This window comes from Myotis brandtii, unplaced genomic scaffold, assembly GCF_000412655.1.
Source record: "Myotis brandtii unplaced genomic scaffold, ASM41265v1 scaffold326, whole genome shotgun sequence".
Classification (NCBI taxonomy): domain Eukaryota; kingdom Metazoa; phylum Chordata; class Mammalia; order Chiroptera; family Vespertilionidae; genus Myotis; species Myotis brandtii.
Window position 1 is genome coordinate 403,677 of NW_005362534.1, and position 12,577 is coordinate 416,253.

General features: G+C 44.1%; 2 protein-coding genes and 1 non-coding gene across 8 annotated transcripts in view; 1 reads left to right on the top strand and 2 right to left on the bottom strand.

The window, feature by feature from the left end:
* The window catches only part of RS1 (retinoschisin 1), a 37,256-nt gene extending 32,241 nt beyond the window's left edge, over window positions 1-5,015 (bottom strand). For all 4 annotated transcript variants that reach the window (XM_014543445.1, XM_014543447.1, XM_014543446.1 and 1 more), the window contains exon 1: window positions 4,921-5,015. In XM_014543445.1, the coding sequence (XP_014398931.1) occupies window positions 4,921-4,972 (52 nt within the window). In that variant the 5' untranslated portion in view covers window positions 4,973-5,015. The remainder of the gene's footprint in view (window positions 1-4,920) is intronic.
* A 1,856-nt stretch (window positions 5,016-6,871) lies between these two features.
* On the bottom strand, window positions 6,872-6,944 carry TRNAV-UAC. Its single transcript has one exon. It is a non-coding gene; the product is annotated as a tRNA-Val (tRNA).
* Window positions 6,945-7,120: 176 nt separating this feature from the next.
* Window positions 7,121-12,577, top strand: part of PPEF1 (protein phosphatase, EF-hand calcium binding domain 1) — a 126,306-nt gene continuing 120,849 nt past the window's right edge. Inside the window, exons 1-5 of one of the 3 annotated variants that reach the window (XM_014543449.1) lie at window positions 7,121-7,276; window positions 7,442-7,484; window positions 7,919-8,122; window positions 9,317-9,370; window positions 9,565-9,700. The gene's annotated coding sequence lies outside the window, so the exon portion shown is untranslated. The remainder of the gene's footprint in view (window positions 7,277-7,441; window positions 7,485-7,918; window positions 8,123-9,316; window positions 9,371-9,564; window positions 9,701-12,577) is intronic. The other 2 variants (XM_014543448.1, XM_014543450.1) reach the window with 2 other exon arrangements.

Here is a 12,577-nt window from a genome sequence, read left to right on the forward strand (position 1 = left end):
AAACATTGTTGGAATAAGCAAAGAAAACAGGCCAGCCTTCAAAGGAAAACAAAGAATAAAAGATTTAGATTATGCGGCTTTGTATTTTTCTCCCTACTGGGACTGTTTTTGAGATTCCTCCACAGGTTATGAGTTTCCACTAGAGCAAGCATGTCAAACTCGAGGCTCGTGGGCCGCATGCAGCCCACAACGAATATTTTTGTGGCACAGCCAATAAAACGGTATGTAAGAAACGTTTTAATAAAAATTTCGTAACTTAATTTTTGCAATATTCTGTTGTACATAATTATTAATAACGAACTACAACGTTCGCTAGTGAATGATTGCTATAATTGTGTTGCATTCATTTCCCTTAAGCGCCTTACATGCAGGTGCACCATTTCTCTCCACTAATACTAGCAGCGAATATTTTAGAGCCGATGGCCACATCATTAGTCTTGGATTGACCTGTTTGGTGTGCGCAACAGGAAATATTTCACTTTCAGAGAACAATAGCTTTATTTGTGTTATGCTTATTAATCTGTGCAGTTATTCAGTGTCTGGTAAGTTAATGTTCAAGAAAAAATATTAATTTGTATTAAAATGTTCTATTATTTTATGTTAACAATGACTCATATATTTCAACCCTTTGTATTCAGCATGTCTCTATCAAAATAAACCTGTTTCTATGAAAATGGAAGCTTTTTTTTTTTTGGCAGCCCACATAAACTTACACTTTTTTTATTTGGCCCGTGTTAGCCTTCGAGTTTGACATGCTTGCACTAGAGCAGTGGTTGGCAAACTCATTAGTCAACAGAGCCAAATATCAACAGTACAACGATTGAAATTTCTTTTGAGAGCCAAATTTTTTAAACTTAAACTATATAGGTAGGTACATTGTTATTCACTTAATTAGGGTACTCCTAAGGCTTAGGAAGAGCCACACTCAAGTGGCCAAAGAGCCGCATGTGGCTCGCGTGTCGCAGTTTGCCAACCACGGCACTAGAGCATCTGAGATGTCTGCCACTCACCAATTTTAGAGTCATGCAATACGGGTTCATTCTGCCCTTTTGCCCAAAGGGCCACGCCATAGGGAAACACTTGTTACCACAGCGAGGAAATTCAAGGCATAGCTATTTCTTGAAATGTACCTTGCAAGCCCAAGAGGAGAAGTATGTATTGGACGCACATAGAAAAGACTCTTTTAGTCTCTTTGATTGGATTTCACTAAATATAGAGCTTTCCTTCCCATGGAAACAGATGAAGCTGAGGAGAAAAGTATAAAATTATGAATGATAAAACTGTAACCAGCTTCCAATCTACTTGAGAAACAAGAATAAGGCATGGGAGAAAAACAGTAGGTTGAAATAATGTCCCTTTCCATGAAGAAAGAAGGAAATTGCTTCTGGTGTGAAAATGTTACTATTTTAGGTGACAGACATATTCATGGGTAAATCTGTTATCTGTACCTGCTTCACACAGATGAACCTCAAAAACATATGCTATGTGACAGAAAAAAGACCATATGCTATATGATTCCATTTAAATGAAATGTCCCGAATAGGCAAATCTATAGAGACAGAAAGTAGATCAGTAGCTGGGCTAGGGAGTGGCGGGCTGGGTGGAGGTGGGGAGTGGAGAATGGTGAGTGACTGCTTAATGTCTAACAGATTCTTTTTGGAGTGATGAAAATGTTCTAAAATTAGATTGTGTGCTCCACAAATCTGTAAATATACTTACGAAAAACCATGGAATTGCACACTTTAAATGGATATGTAAATTACATCGCAAGCAAGCTGCTTTAAAAAATAAAATCTGTTGTCCCTGATCGTTGACACACCAGCAAAGAGGACACTTACCTGTAAGATGAAGCTTGGTAATTTTTTTTTGTTTTTATATAATAGCCATGAGCAATTAATTGACTGATATAATTTACTAAGGAGGGTGTTTTTAAAATCCTTGTTGGCTTTGAATCCAAAATGTACAATGTAAGATAAATAGAAGCCTGCTTCAGTTATAAGACATAAGCAGTGCTTTACTCTGATGATTAGTGCATTCCCAAGTGAACCTTCATCTAATGCGTATGTGAGGTCAATCCATTTACCTTATGTCACTGTAGTAAAGAGCCACTGCCACCATGGAACAGAAACAGCGAAGAGTAAATTAGACAAAGAACCTTTGTCTTCAGGTTCCCAGTGTGCAATAAAACACATCTTTCCCATGCGCGTTACGCCTTATTCCTCTATCTGGATTGCAAGCTGATTCAGTGCAGTAACTTTATACTGTATTTTTTTCCTCTGCCTCCTGGAACATCCCTCTAGTTCAGGGTAGAGCACTGGTCATTTTCTGCTGGCTTCTTTCCTTCCATGCCGCATGAGGATGGAGGGCCTTGGTTAGGTGGGTAAGAGAATTTAAACTTCTCAAGCCTACCCACTGGACCATATTCCATTCCACTCAGACAGATGAGATTCTCTAAATGTACATTTCTGGAGCTCCCTAGCCATGCAATAGAAGCTTAACAGTAGAACAGGGAAGAATGCAGAGTTCTGTGCCTCCTGACAGTGTGTCTTTTATTGCAGATATCGCCCAAATGAGCAGGTCTAATTTAAAAATAGGTTGGTACAAGAGGTCACCAGTTCGATTCCCGCTCAGGACACATGCTCGGGTTGTGGGCTCGATCCCCACTGTGGGGCCAATGCAGGAGGCAGTGCAGGAGGCAGCCAATCGATGATTTTCCTGTCTCATTGATGTTTCTATCTCTCTACCCCTTTCCCTTCCTCTCTCTCTAAAAATCAATAAAAAAATATTTTTTAAAAATAGGTTGGTAAACTTTTATAGTATTTCTTCACATTTGGGGGGATCACAGAACAGGGTTGTTAGACTCAGCATATGTTTGGCCCATAGCAGGTACTCAGGGATGGGTTCTTGAATGAACAGGCAAACGAATGAATGGATAAACAAATCTCAATGACAATCACAAAGAGAAATCTGAGGATGAGCCCTGTGGATATCTGAGAACCAGAGGTATTGGGATCTAAACCTTTAAAGGTTGTTTAGATGTTCTTGCTGAGGAAAGGTCAAAGAGGAAAGGAAAACAACAAAACCACAAAAGCATCTTAAACTATTAAGAGTTATTGAGACAGTCCTGGCCTGTGGGTTCAGTTGGTTGGGCTTTGGTGCTCCAGGTCAAGGGCACATGCCAGGTTGTGGGTTTGATCCCCGGTAGGGGGCGTGCAGAAGGCCAATCACACATAACAATGTTTCTCCCTCCTTCCTCCTCTAAAAAAGTCAATAAACTATTATCCTTTTTGTTTTTTTAAAACAATTTTTATTGATTTCAGAGAGGAAGGTAAAGGGAGAGAGAGATAGAAAGAATCATTGATAGGCTGCCTGCGCGCCCCACACTGGGAATCGAGCCCACAACCCAGGCATGTGCCCTGACCGGGAACTGAACCGTGACCTCCTGGTCCATAGGTCAACGCTCAACCACTGAGCCATGCCAGTCGAGCAAACTGTTATCCTTTTAGAAAAATGTTCTTATTGATTTTAGAGAGAGAAAAATAGAGAGAGGGAGAAAGATTGATCGAGTGTCTATAGTCAGACCCGCAAACTGGGTATGTCTCCTGACTGGGAATCCAACTGGCAACCTTTCCATGCACAGGACGATGTTCAACCAACTGAGCCACGCCAGGGCAATAAACTATTCTTTTTTAAAAAAAAGTTACTGGGACATGTTGCAAGGAGAAAAAAGCAGACAATTAGTCTGAATGATCTCTACTTAGAATGATCTCTACATCATTTGCAAAATGATGTTGGGATTATATCTTTACAAGTCTTTTCAAATACTGAGAAATGTGACTAAATAACAAAAGCTGTGTGATTGGGGAATCATGAAAGTGAGTACTCTACCAGTAAAATGTGAGAGGGTAGAAAGGAGAATGATTCAAACCAGGAATTCTGAGTCTGCTTAGGTGAGTTTTGTCATGTCTGTCTACTAGGTCATTTACAGAGTGGAGAGGCCTCCTCCTCCTCCCTGCCCTCTTTATTTATTTTCTGTTACTCACATAAATACCCAATGACCATAAAGAAGATATTTTGTTCAGAATTAAGTAAAAAAGAAATCCTGAGCTGATGGGCCCTTGAGAGTTGAAGATTTAAAAGTTGAATTGGATGACATTTTAGATATTTGCCTTTAATTTCTTCTTATTTAAGCATATCACTCCTGCTGGGACCATATTTAGCCATTTAAAAATAATTTAGTATATTGAGTCTTTGGCGGTTTCTGACTGTCAATTGGATTATTCTTTCTATTAGAGTCCAGTGGTACTCAGCATGTTTTGTTAATCTATATTTATCTACTTTATTATTTTTATTTTTTAATCTTTATTGTTGAAAGTATTACATATGTCCCATTGACCTCTTCTACCCCACCCCTGCCCCCTATGTTAATCCATATTTAAACTAGGGTGACCTCACGTCCTGATTTGCCTGGGACAGTCCTGGTTTACACCTGTTGTCCCAGCAGAATTATTAATAGCAACCTCTTCTACTCTCAATAGCATCCTGGTTTGGAAGATTAAACTCTATAATCACTCTAACTGTGACTCCTAAAAATTTACAAGAACATGTCACACTTTTCTACTAATTGTTGAATTTGTGGCTATTTTATACAATTTCTGAGACCCTTTCTTCTTTCTGGCCCATTTTAAGCATCCTTTGAACTTCAGAAGGCTCCTCACAGAGCCAAAAAGCCAGCGGTGAGACAGAGAGAACTGCATCCACACAAAGGCAACTGTTGTTCATTAATAACACATATTAATTAACATGCTTTGCTAATTAATAATATTTTAATGATTTAGGTTGCATTTCTATTAATCAGCTATATTATTAATTCAATTATATTAAGTGTTTAATGAATGCTAATGGTTGGCTGGCACCTACCTTCATAGCCAAACAGAAGTAAGAACAAGAAGCCTTCTATCTTGAGTGGCATTCTCCCCTTGTCCTTGGCTGCAGCTCTACCTTATCCAAGTGGAGAGCTTCCCCAGGAGCAGGAGATTAACTTGAGCACTGGCCTCATTAAGCACCTTATGGCATTTAGTTCTTAGGGCTTTGGCTGAGCCCCACCAAGTTAACCCATATAGTTACCTGCTTTAACAAGGAAGTCTTAGACAAGAATCTAGTGTCAACTGAGGTCTGTTTAGCCAAGGAAAATATTGGTTTTATTCTATCTTTAAATGTAGGGAAGCACTGGAGGGAAATGGAAACTAGAATCAGAAGATCCAGGTCTTAATTCTTTCTCTGCCATCGTCTTCTATCTAGTGGGTGACCTTGAGCAATTTCCTGCCAAATAAGCACTAACATTCAAGAGTTCTGTGAAAATGACATGGATTCCTCTCAGAAAGCAACTTGGCTTCATGTTCATACCTATTCACTCGGGAAAATATTAAAATACATTGCTGTGTTATTTATAATAACAAAAAGTTGGAAACAATATACGTGGCCAGTGCAACAGGTATGGTTAAAAGTGCAACAGGTAGGGTTAAAAGCAGATTCCCAAGCCAGGCGGTGCAAATCCCAGCTCAACCATTTGTTTTGTGACCTTGGGCCAAGTTACTTAAGGTCTCTGTGTTTCAACTTTTTGATCTGTAAGGTAATGATAATGCCTACTTCAAGGAGTTAGTTTGAGAATTAAATGGGATTATATATGTAAAAAGTTCTAGAGATCTTTTTCACAACAGTGTGAATATAATTCACATTACTGAGCTGTATACCTAAAAATGGTTAAGACAGTAAAAAAAAAAATAAAGTTAAAACTTGAAGCGATTGTAATAACAGGGACAATCACATGTCATGCCCTAGAGTTAGAAAAGGTTACAGATTTACACACTGTATGAGCAACACTGTGGAAAAAATGCAGAGAAAAGGACTGTGGTTTCCCTTGCCTTTTTGCTTCTTGGCCACCACTATCCTACCTCAGCTCCCAGGGTCCCAGACACCTTTCCTTCATTCCTCTTGTCAAAGAAGAAAAAGGCCAATATTAAAAAGATAATGACCCCTCAAAATGAAAGTGTAATGAACTAATAAAGAGGAACAAAAAGGAACTAGAGAAGCGTTGTTCAATCAGCATTTATTGAGTGTCTACAAGCCTGACATTTATTCTGTATTGTATATGGATTCATTAAACAGACGAAGGTCTATTTAACAAACTCCACTGTTGTATTAAAAAGAAAAAGACTGTAAAGGAGACATATGTAGTACTTTAAACAATAAAAGAAAACAAAAGAAAAAAAAGGACTGTTTTATTAATTTTTTAAATAGAAAAAGACTGTTTTCCCTATTCTGTATAATACTAATAATTATTTAATCAATAATAATTTGATAAACAATAATTATTCAAGACAGAATAATTATTATTAATCATTAATAAATAATAATAAGTAATAACCCTTTAATAATTGAACAGCAATCAAAGAGCTGTGGTATTGCCATATTTTATTTGGAGGCTTTGGGGGGCGGCCTGTCTTGGCTTGCAGGGAAAGGGCCACGCTGGGTGGTTTTGCTTCTCCCCAGAGCTAGACTTTCAGGCCGCCCTGAAGTAGTGGAGGAAAGGTGGGGGTAGGGTCCTGGAGGGCCGGGGGTGCTCCCAGACTACAGCATTGCCGGGCCCCCACCTCTGCTGTTTTTCAGTTGAGGCAATGGCGGCCGGGAATGGAGGAGCCGGGTATCTTTCATTACGCTTCTGTTATAAAAGCATTCTAAAAATTAAAGAAATAAAATAAAAATCTGTTTAAAGGGAGAAAGGAAAGTACCACGTTTTTGTTTTCTATGTTTTCATCTGGACAACTCACAGCACTTTAAAATCAAAAATAGGAGCCGAAGCACCTGAGGGTGGTCCCACTGGGGCTCGAACCCAGGACCTTCTGCGTGTAAAGCAGACGTGATAACCACTACACTATGGAACCTCCATGTAGAGGAGGCTCATCGTTTACTTACTTATAGTCTTCCGTCATAAACCGCGTCCCGCTGAAGCCACGCCCCTCCGCCGTAACTCCACCCCCGCGCTGGCCCCTCCCCCTCCCGAGAACCCGCGTTCGAAGTGGGGCGGGGCGGAGCTCACGCTCCTGCGTTTAGACCGCTCGCCGCCGTCTGCGCGCCAGATTGTTCTCCCTGCGACCCGTTGTCCCTCTATCCTTCCCCCCTTCCCCGCTTAACCGCGGTGTTTGCGGGGCGGTCTTGGCGGGCTGAAGAGGACCACATCCGGGGCACAACCCCTTAGGGCAGCTTCCCTCAGCTGGTGAGGGGCCCGCACTTTTCTCATTTTCCCCACGGGCATACTGAGCCGCTTCTGGCGGTTTGAAGGGCGGACAGGAGCGCTACTAGAGTCAAAGATTCAGGCGGCGTGGAGTGTGGGGTGGGCTGGGGGCGGGGATCACTTTTATATCGGCATTTATTTTGCCAGGGTTGGAAAAGGCCGCTGGGGAGTCTGCCTCTTGCCCCAGAAGGTAGGCTCTTACTGCTCCCCTGACCTTTTCCACAGCCTTCTCTCTAGAGGGGCTAAACATTGCAGGACTTTTGTTTGCTTTGGCTGGGGTAGGGTTGGAGTGGTGGTGTAGACAAAACACCGCTTTATGGCTGGGGTGGGGGGTGAAGCAGGAGCGGACACAACATTTGAGGGACCCAATGCAAAATAAATAGTGCCAGGCCTTTTGTTCGCGTTATTAAGAATTCTGAAACGGTGACCTCAGAGCACTAAACCCTTGAACCTGGCGCTGTGGTTCCAGGACTGTGGTCCCTATAAGGTGCTGGGACCCTTCATTACAAAGGGCGCCTGCATGGTTTTTTTCCTGGTTTTCATTGTCAGTGCCATTTATTCATACCTTCTCTCTCCCTCCTCCCCCCACTTGTGCCTCTGGCTGGATCTCTGTCACCATCCTAGGATTGCTTGCCATCCTCAAGCTTGAAAACCACGTAAAACCATATCTTTAAGTGCTGAGTGGGACATGGCTGAAGGCTGCGGCTGTCCTTTTCACTGGAGTTTTCCTCCGAAGCTACCAGAGTGATGGAGAAATGATACTGATTGTATGAAAACAACCCCTTCAGATAACTCCTGTCTTCCTGGGAAGGCCCCTGAAAGAAACAGGTGTGTGGAAGGTGCACTAATCTGGGGACCTGATTTGGATTCTAGTCCTCTCTTGGCTACTTACTAGCTGTGTCCTCTGGAACTAGTCAGTTCACCTCCCAAGCCTTTGTGTCCTCCTATATGAAATGCATGGGTTGGACTAGACACCCCCCCTCCCCCCACTTTCCCCTCTGGGTCTAAATGTTATCCCAACTCTCCAGGTGGGAAAATGGAGGTAGTTATCTGCCATGTCAGTTTTTTCACAGAATTAGAGGCAGGCCTGCAGTTAGTGCTTGGGTTCTCTAGTACCAGGTTTCCTATGTCCTAGTCAGCGCCCTGGAATATTTATCGCGGGGCCCCTTCCAGAAGGCCTTTTTGTTGATACATTTTGAGAGGACTCTTGAGCACTTGGTGCTTAGGTCAAAAGCCACGAGATGACTATGAGTGCATAGCCACCAGCGGAGGATGACTTCATAAAAGCTCCATGTTTCCTCCTAGTCAATGAGTCATAATGACCCTAGGATGCTCAGTAATAAATATGTTCCACCTGTTTCCAAACCCCTGTGAGTTCAAAACAAGGCTTCTAAGAATTGGGTCTGTAATTATACTCACCAGTTGTGTTTTTGGTTTGTGTCTCTAGACCAGTGATGGCGAACCTTTTGAGCTCAGCGTGTCAGCATTTTGAAAAACCCTAACTTAACTCTGGTGCCGTGTCACATACAGAAATTTTTTGATATTTGCAACCATAGTAAAACAAAGACATATTTTTGATATTTATTTTATATATTTAAATGCCATTTAACAAAGAAAAATCAACCAAAAAAATGAGTTCGCGTGTCACCTCTGACACGTGTGTCATAGGTTCACCATCACTGCTCTAGGAAGTGCTTTGCTCTTCCTTCAGCTTTCTTCCTGCCCTTGCTCTAAGGGTGGGTTTGGCAGGTGCAAGCTTTGGTCAGGTTGCCACACATATACTCCATGTAGAAAAGAAGCTGGTGCACCTCTGATGCATGCAGCACAGGGTTCTGCCTTTAGTGAAAAACTCCTCTTGCTTTTCTCCATTTTGACAAGGAGGGAGACTTTTGTTCTACTCCCTGCTGCTGTCAAGGTGTAGTCACAGTCTTCGTAACTAGTGAAGTGCAATATGGTTTACAAAGCCCTTTCGTATACATTCCTGTGAGGTAACCATAGTAAATATTACTATATATTTTTCAGCTAAAGAAGTTGAAGCCGAAGATATTGAATGCCTTGTCTGAGACCATTCTGCTGGTGAGTGGCAGGGCTGGGCTCATACTCACTCTTCTGATACCTAAGTGATTTCGGGAGGCCCGTGTCCAGAAAGGCTACATATTTTTCCCATGAGGTCCATGGTCTTTTGTAATATTTTGTATGCATGCCAGCGAGGAAATGGATACTTTTTCTTTTTTATCTTTTGTAATTTCAAATGAAATCCACAAAAGCAGGAACCAAGAACCTGCAGAAACAGCTGTTGATTTTCACATTGAAACCACCAGAGTCATGGATAGTGCCTCAGATGGCCACAGTTTTGCCCGGCACTTCAGTCTGTTCAGTTGGATTTGTGAGACCTGTCACCCCCAGGTAATGCCTATGATCATCTCAACAAGTATAAGACAAACACACAAAGTAGTAAATAAAGACTAGAAGTCACTTCAAGGTTTTTGAGTCCTTTGATTTCTACTATGTTCAGTGTGGCTTCCCCAGTGTTTGGCTTCACTGATGGAGGGAAACTCAACCAAAGGGACTGCAGTCCCAAACACTGACCTGATTTAAAAAGCTCAGTGGACTTGGTTTCATTTTAGAAACAATTGTACTATGTCTTTCAATGAGTACTCAAGTATTTATTAAGTAAAATGAGTCATTACCTCGGTATAATAGACTTCACCTTATTTTTTCCCCTTTTTCGGCACATCATGTTCAAAACATTTGGAACTTTTTTTTTTAAATATATTTTATTGATTTTTTACAGAGAGGAAGGGAGAGAGACAGAGAGTTAGAAACATCGATGAGAGAGAAACATCGATCAGCTGCCTCCTGCACATCTCCTACTGGGGATGTGCCCGCAACCCAGGTACATGCCCCTGACCGGAATCGAACCTGGAACCCCTCAGCCCGCAGGCCGACGCTCTATCCACTGAGCCAAACCTGTTTTGGCATTTGGAACTTTTTGCCCACCTACCTTTTCATAGTTGCTTAAATCCCTCTGTCTTCTTACCCTGCTCAAGTTCTGTGGTCATTTTTATCACTTATTTGCCTTTTTTGTTGCTTGTAGCAAGATCACAATCTGCTAAATTCTACTCTCTCCTTGCCACTCCACCTCTGAATGAGGCCCCAGGAAGAACACATATTCAGGCCTATGGGTTTCATATTAAATTCTTGACTACTTACCTCAAGTGAGCCCTTGATGCGGCCCAGAATCATGTTCACTTCCCTTGTCCATTCATTGTCCACCTTTCCTAAAGGACAGTTTCATATCTTCTCTCCCTAAACTTCTTGAACCTCCTTCAACAATCTCACAGCTGATGAACTTGCTTCCTATTTCAATGAAGAAATGGAAGCAATCAGAAGAGAGCTTCCACAAGTACCCCCCCCCCCCATCTGCCTACCTACCTACATCTGTGCCCTCAGAGATCTAGACACGGGCTCTTCCTCTAGATCAGGGTGTCTTGACCACAGTCCTATTGACTTTGGGACTGGGTAATTCTTGGTTGTGGGGAACTTTCCTGTGTACTGTAGAATGTTTCAGAGTATCCCTGGCCTCTACTCACTGGATGCCCATAGCATCCCTCCCTTAGTCGTGATAATTCAATATATCCCCTGGGGGAACAAAATCTTGGGGGCTATTGACAGTATCTGCAGACACTTTTGGTTGCCATTGAGGTGCTATTGGCATCTAGAGGATAGAGTCCAGGGATGCAGTGAAACATCCTGTATTGCACAAGGCAGCACTCACAACGAATTACCTGGTCCCAAATGACGATGGTGCCATGGTTGAAAAATCCCACCCTAGATGAATAGTTTGCATTCCTGTTGAAACCCACCCCCCCACCTGCTCCTGCAGGAGTTGGAGGAGACTCCATGGCATGTAACACACATACAATTTTGACACTATGTTTAATCTGCCCACCAGCTCTGAGGAATTGCCCGGTGTTCCAGTCCCCTGATTAAAGTTTATTATCACACTAGTGGCCCAGTGCATGAAATTTGTGCACGGGGGGGAGGGGTGGGAAGGGGGTTCCCTTAGTCCAGCCTGTACCCTCTCCAATCAGGGACCCCTTGGGGGATTTCCAACTGCCCTATGGGATCAGGCCTAAACTGGTGGTCGGACATCCCTCTTGCAATCTGGGACTGCTGGCTTCTAACCGCTCCCCTGCCTGTCTACCTGATCTCCCCTAACTGCCTCTACCTGCCTGCCTGATTGCCCCTAACCCCTCTGCCTGCCTGCCTGATGCCCCTAACCTCTCTGCCTGCCTGCCTGATTGACCCTAGCTGCCTCTGCCTGCCTGATTGCCCCTAACTGCCCTCCCCTGCTGGCCTGATCTTGCCCCCAACTACCTCTGCCTGCCTGATCACCCCTAACTGCCCTCCCTTGCCGGCCTGATCTCACCCCCAACTGCCCTTCCCTGCTGGCCTGGTTGCCCCTGACTGACCTCCCCTGCTGGCCTGATTTCACCCCCAATTCGTGCATGGCAGGGTGGGGGGAAGTTCCCTCAGCCTAGCCTGCACCCTCTCCAATCGGACATCCCTCTCACAATCTGGGACTGCTGGTTCCTAACCATTCACCTGCCTGCCTGCCTGCTCGCCCCTAACTGCCTCTGCCTGATTGCCCCTAACCGCCTCTGCCTTCCTGCCTGATCGCCCCCAACAGCCCTCCCCTGCTGGCCTGATCTCGTCCCCAACAGCCCTCCCCTGCCGGCCTGATCTCATCCCCAACTTCCCTCCCCTGCTGCCCAGATTGCCCCCAACTGTCCTCCCCTGCTGGCCTGATTTCACCCCTAACTGTCCTCCCCTGCCAGCCTGATCTCGCCCCTAACTGCCTTCCCCTGCTGGCCTGATCATCCCTAACTGCCTCTGCCTGCCTGCCTAATTGCCGCTACCTGCCTCTGTCTGCCTGCTTGATTGCCCCTAACTGACCTCCCCCACTGGCCTGATCTCGCCACCAACTGCCCTCCCCTGCCACCCAGATTGCCCCCAACAGCCCTCCCCTGCTGGCCTGATCTCGAACTTAACTGCCTCTGCCTGCATGATTACCCCTCACTGCCATCCCCTGCCAACCTGATCTTGCCCCCAACTGACCTCCCCCGCTGGCCTGATCTCACCCTCAACTGCCTCTGCCTGCCTTCCTGATTGCCCCTAACCCCTCTGCCTGCTTGTCTGATCGCCCCTTAGCTCTCTGCCTGCCTACCTGATTGCCCCTAGCTGCCTCTGCCTGCCTGCCTGATTGCCCCTACCCCCTCT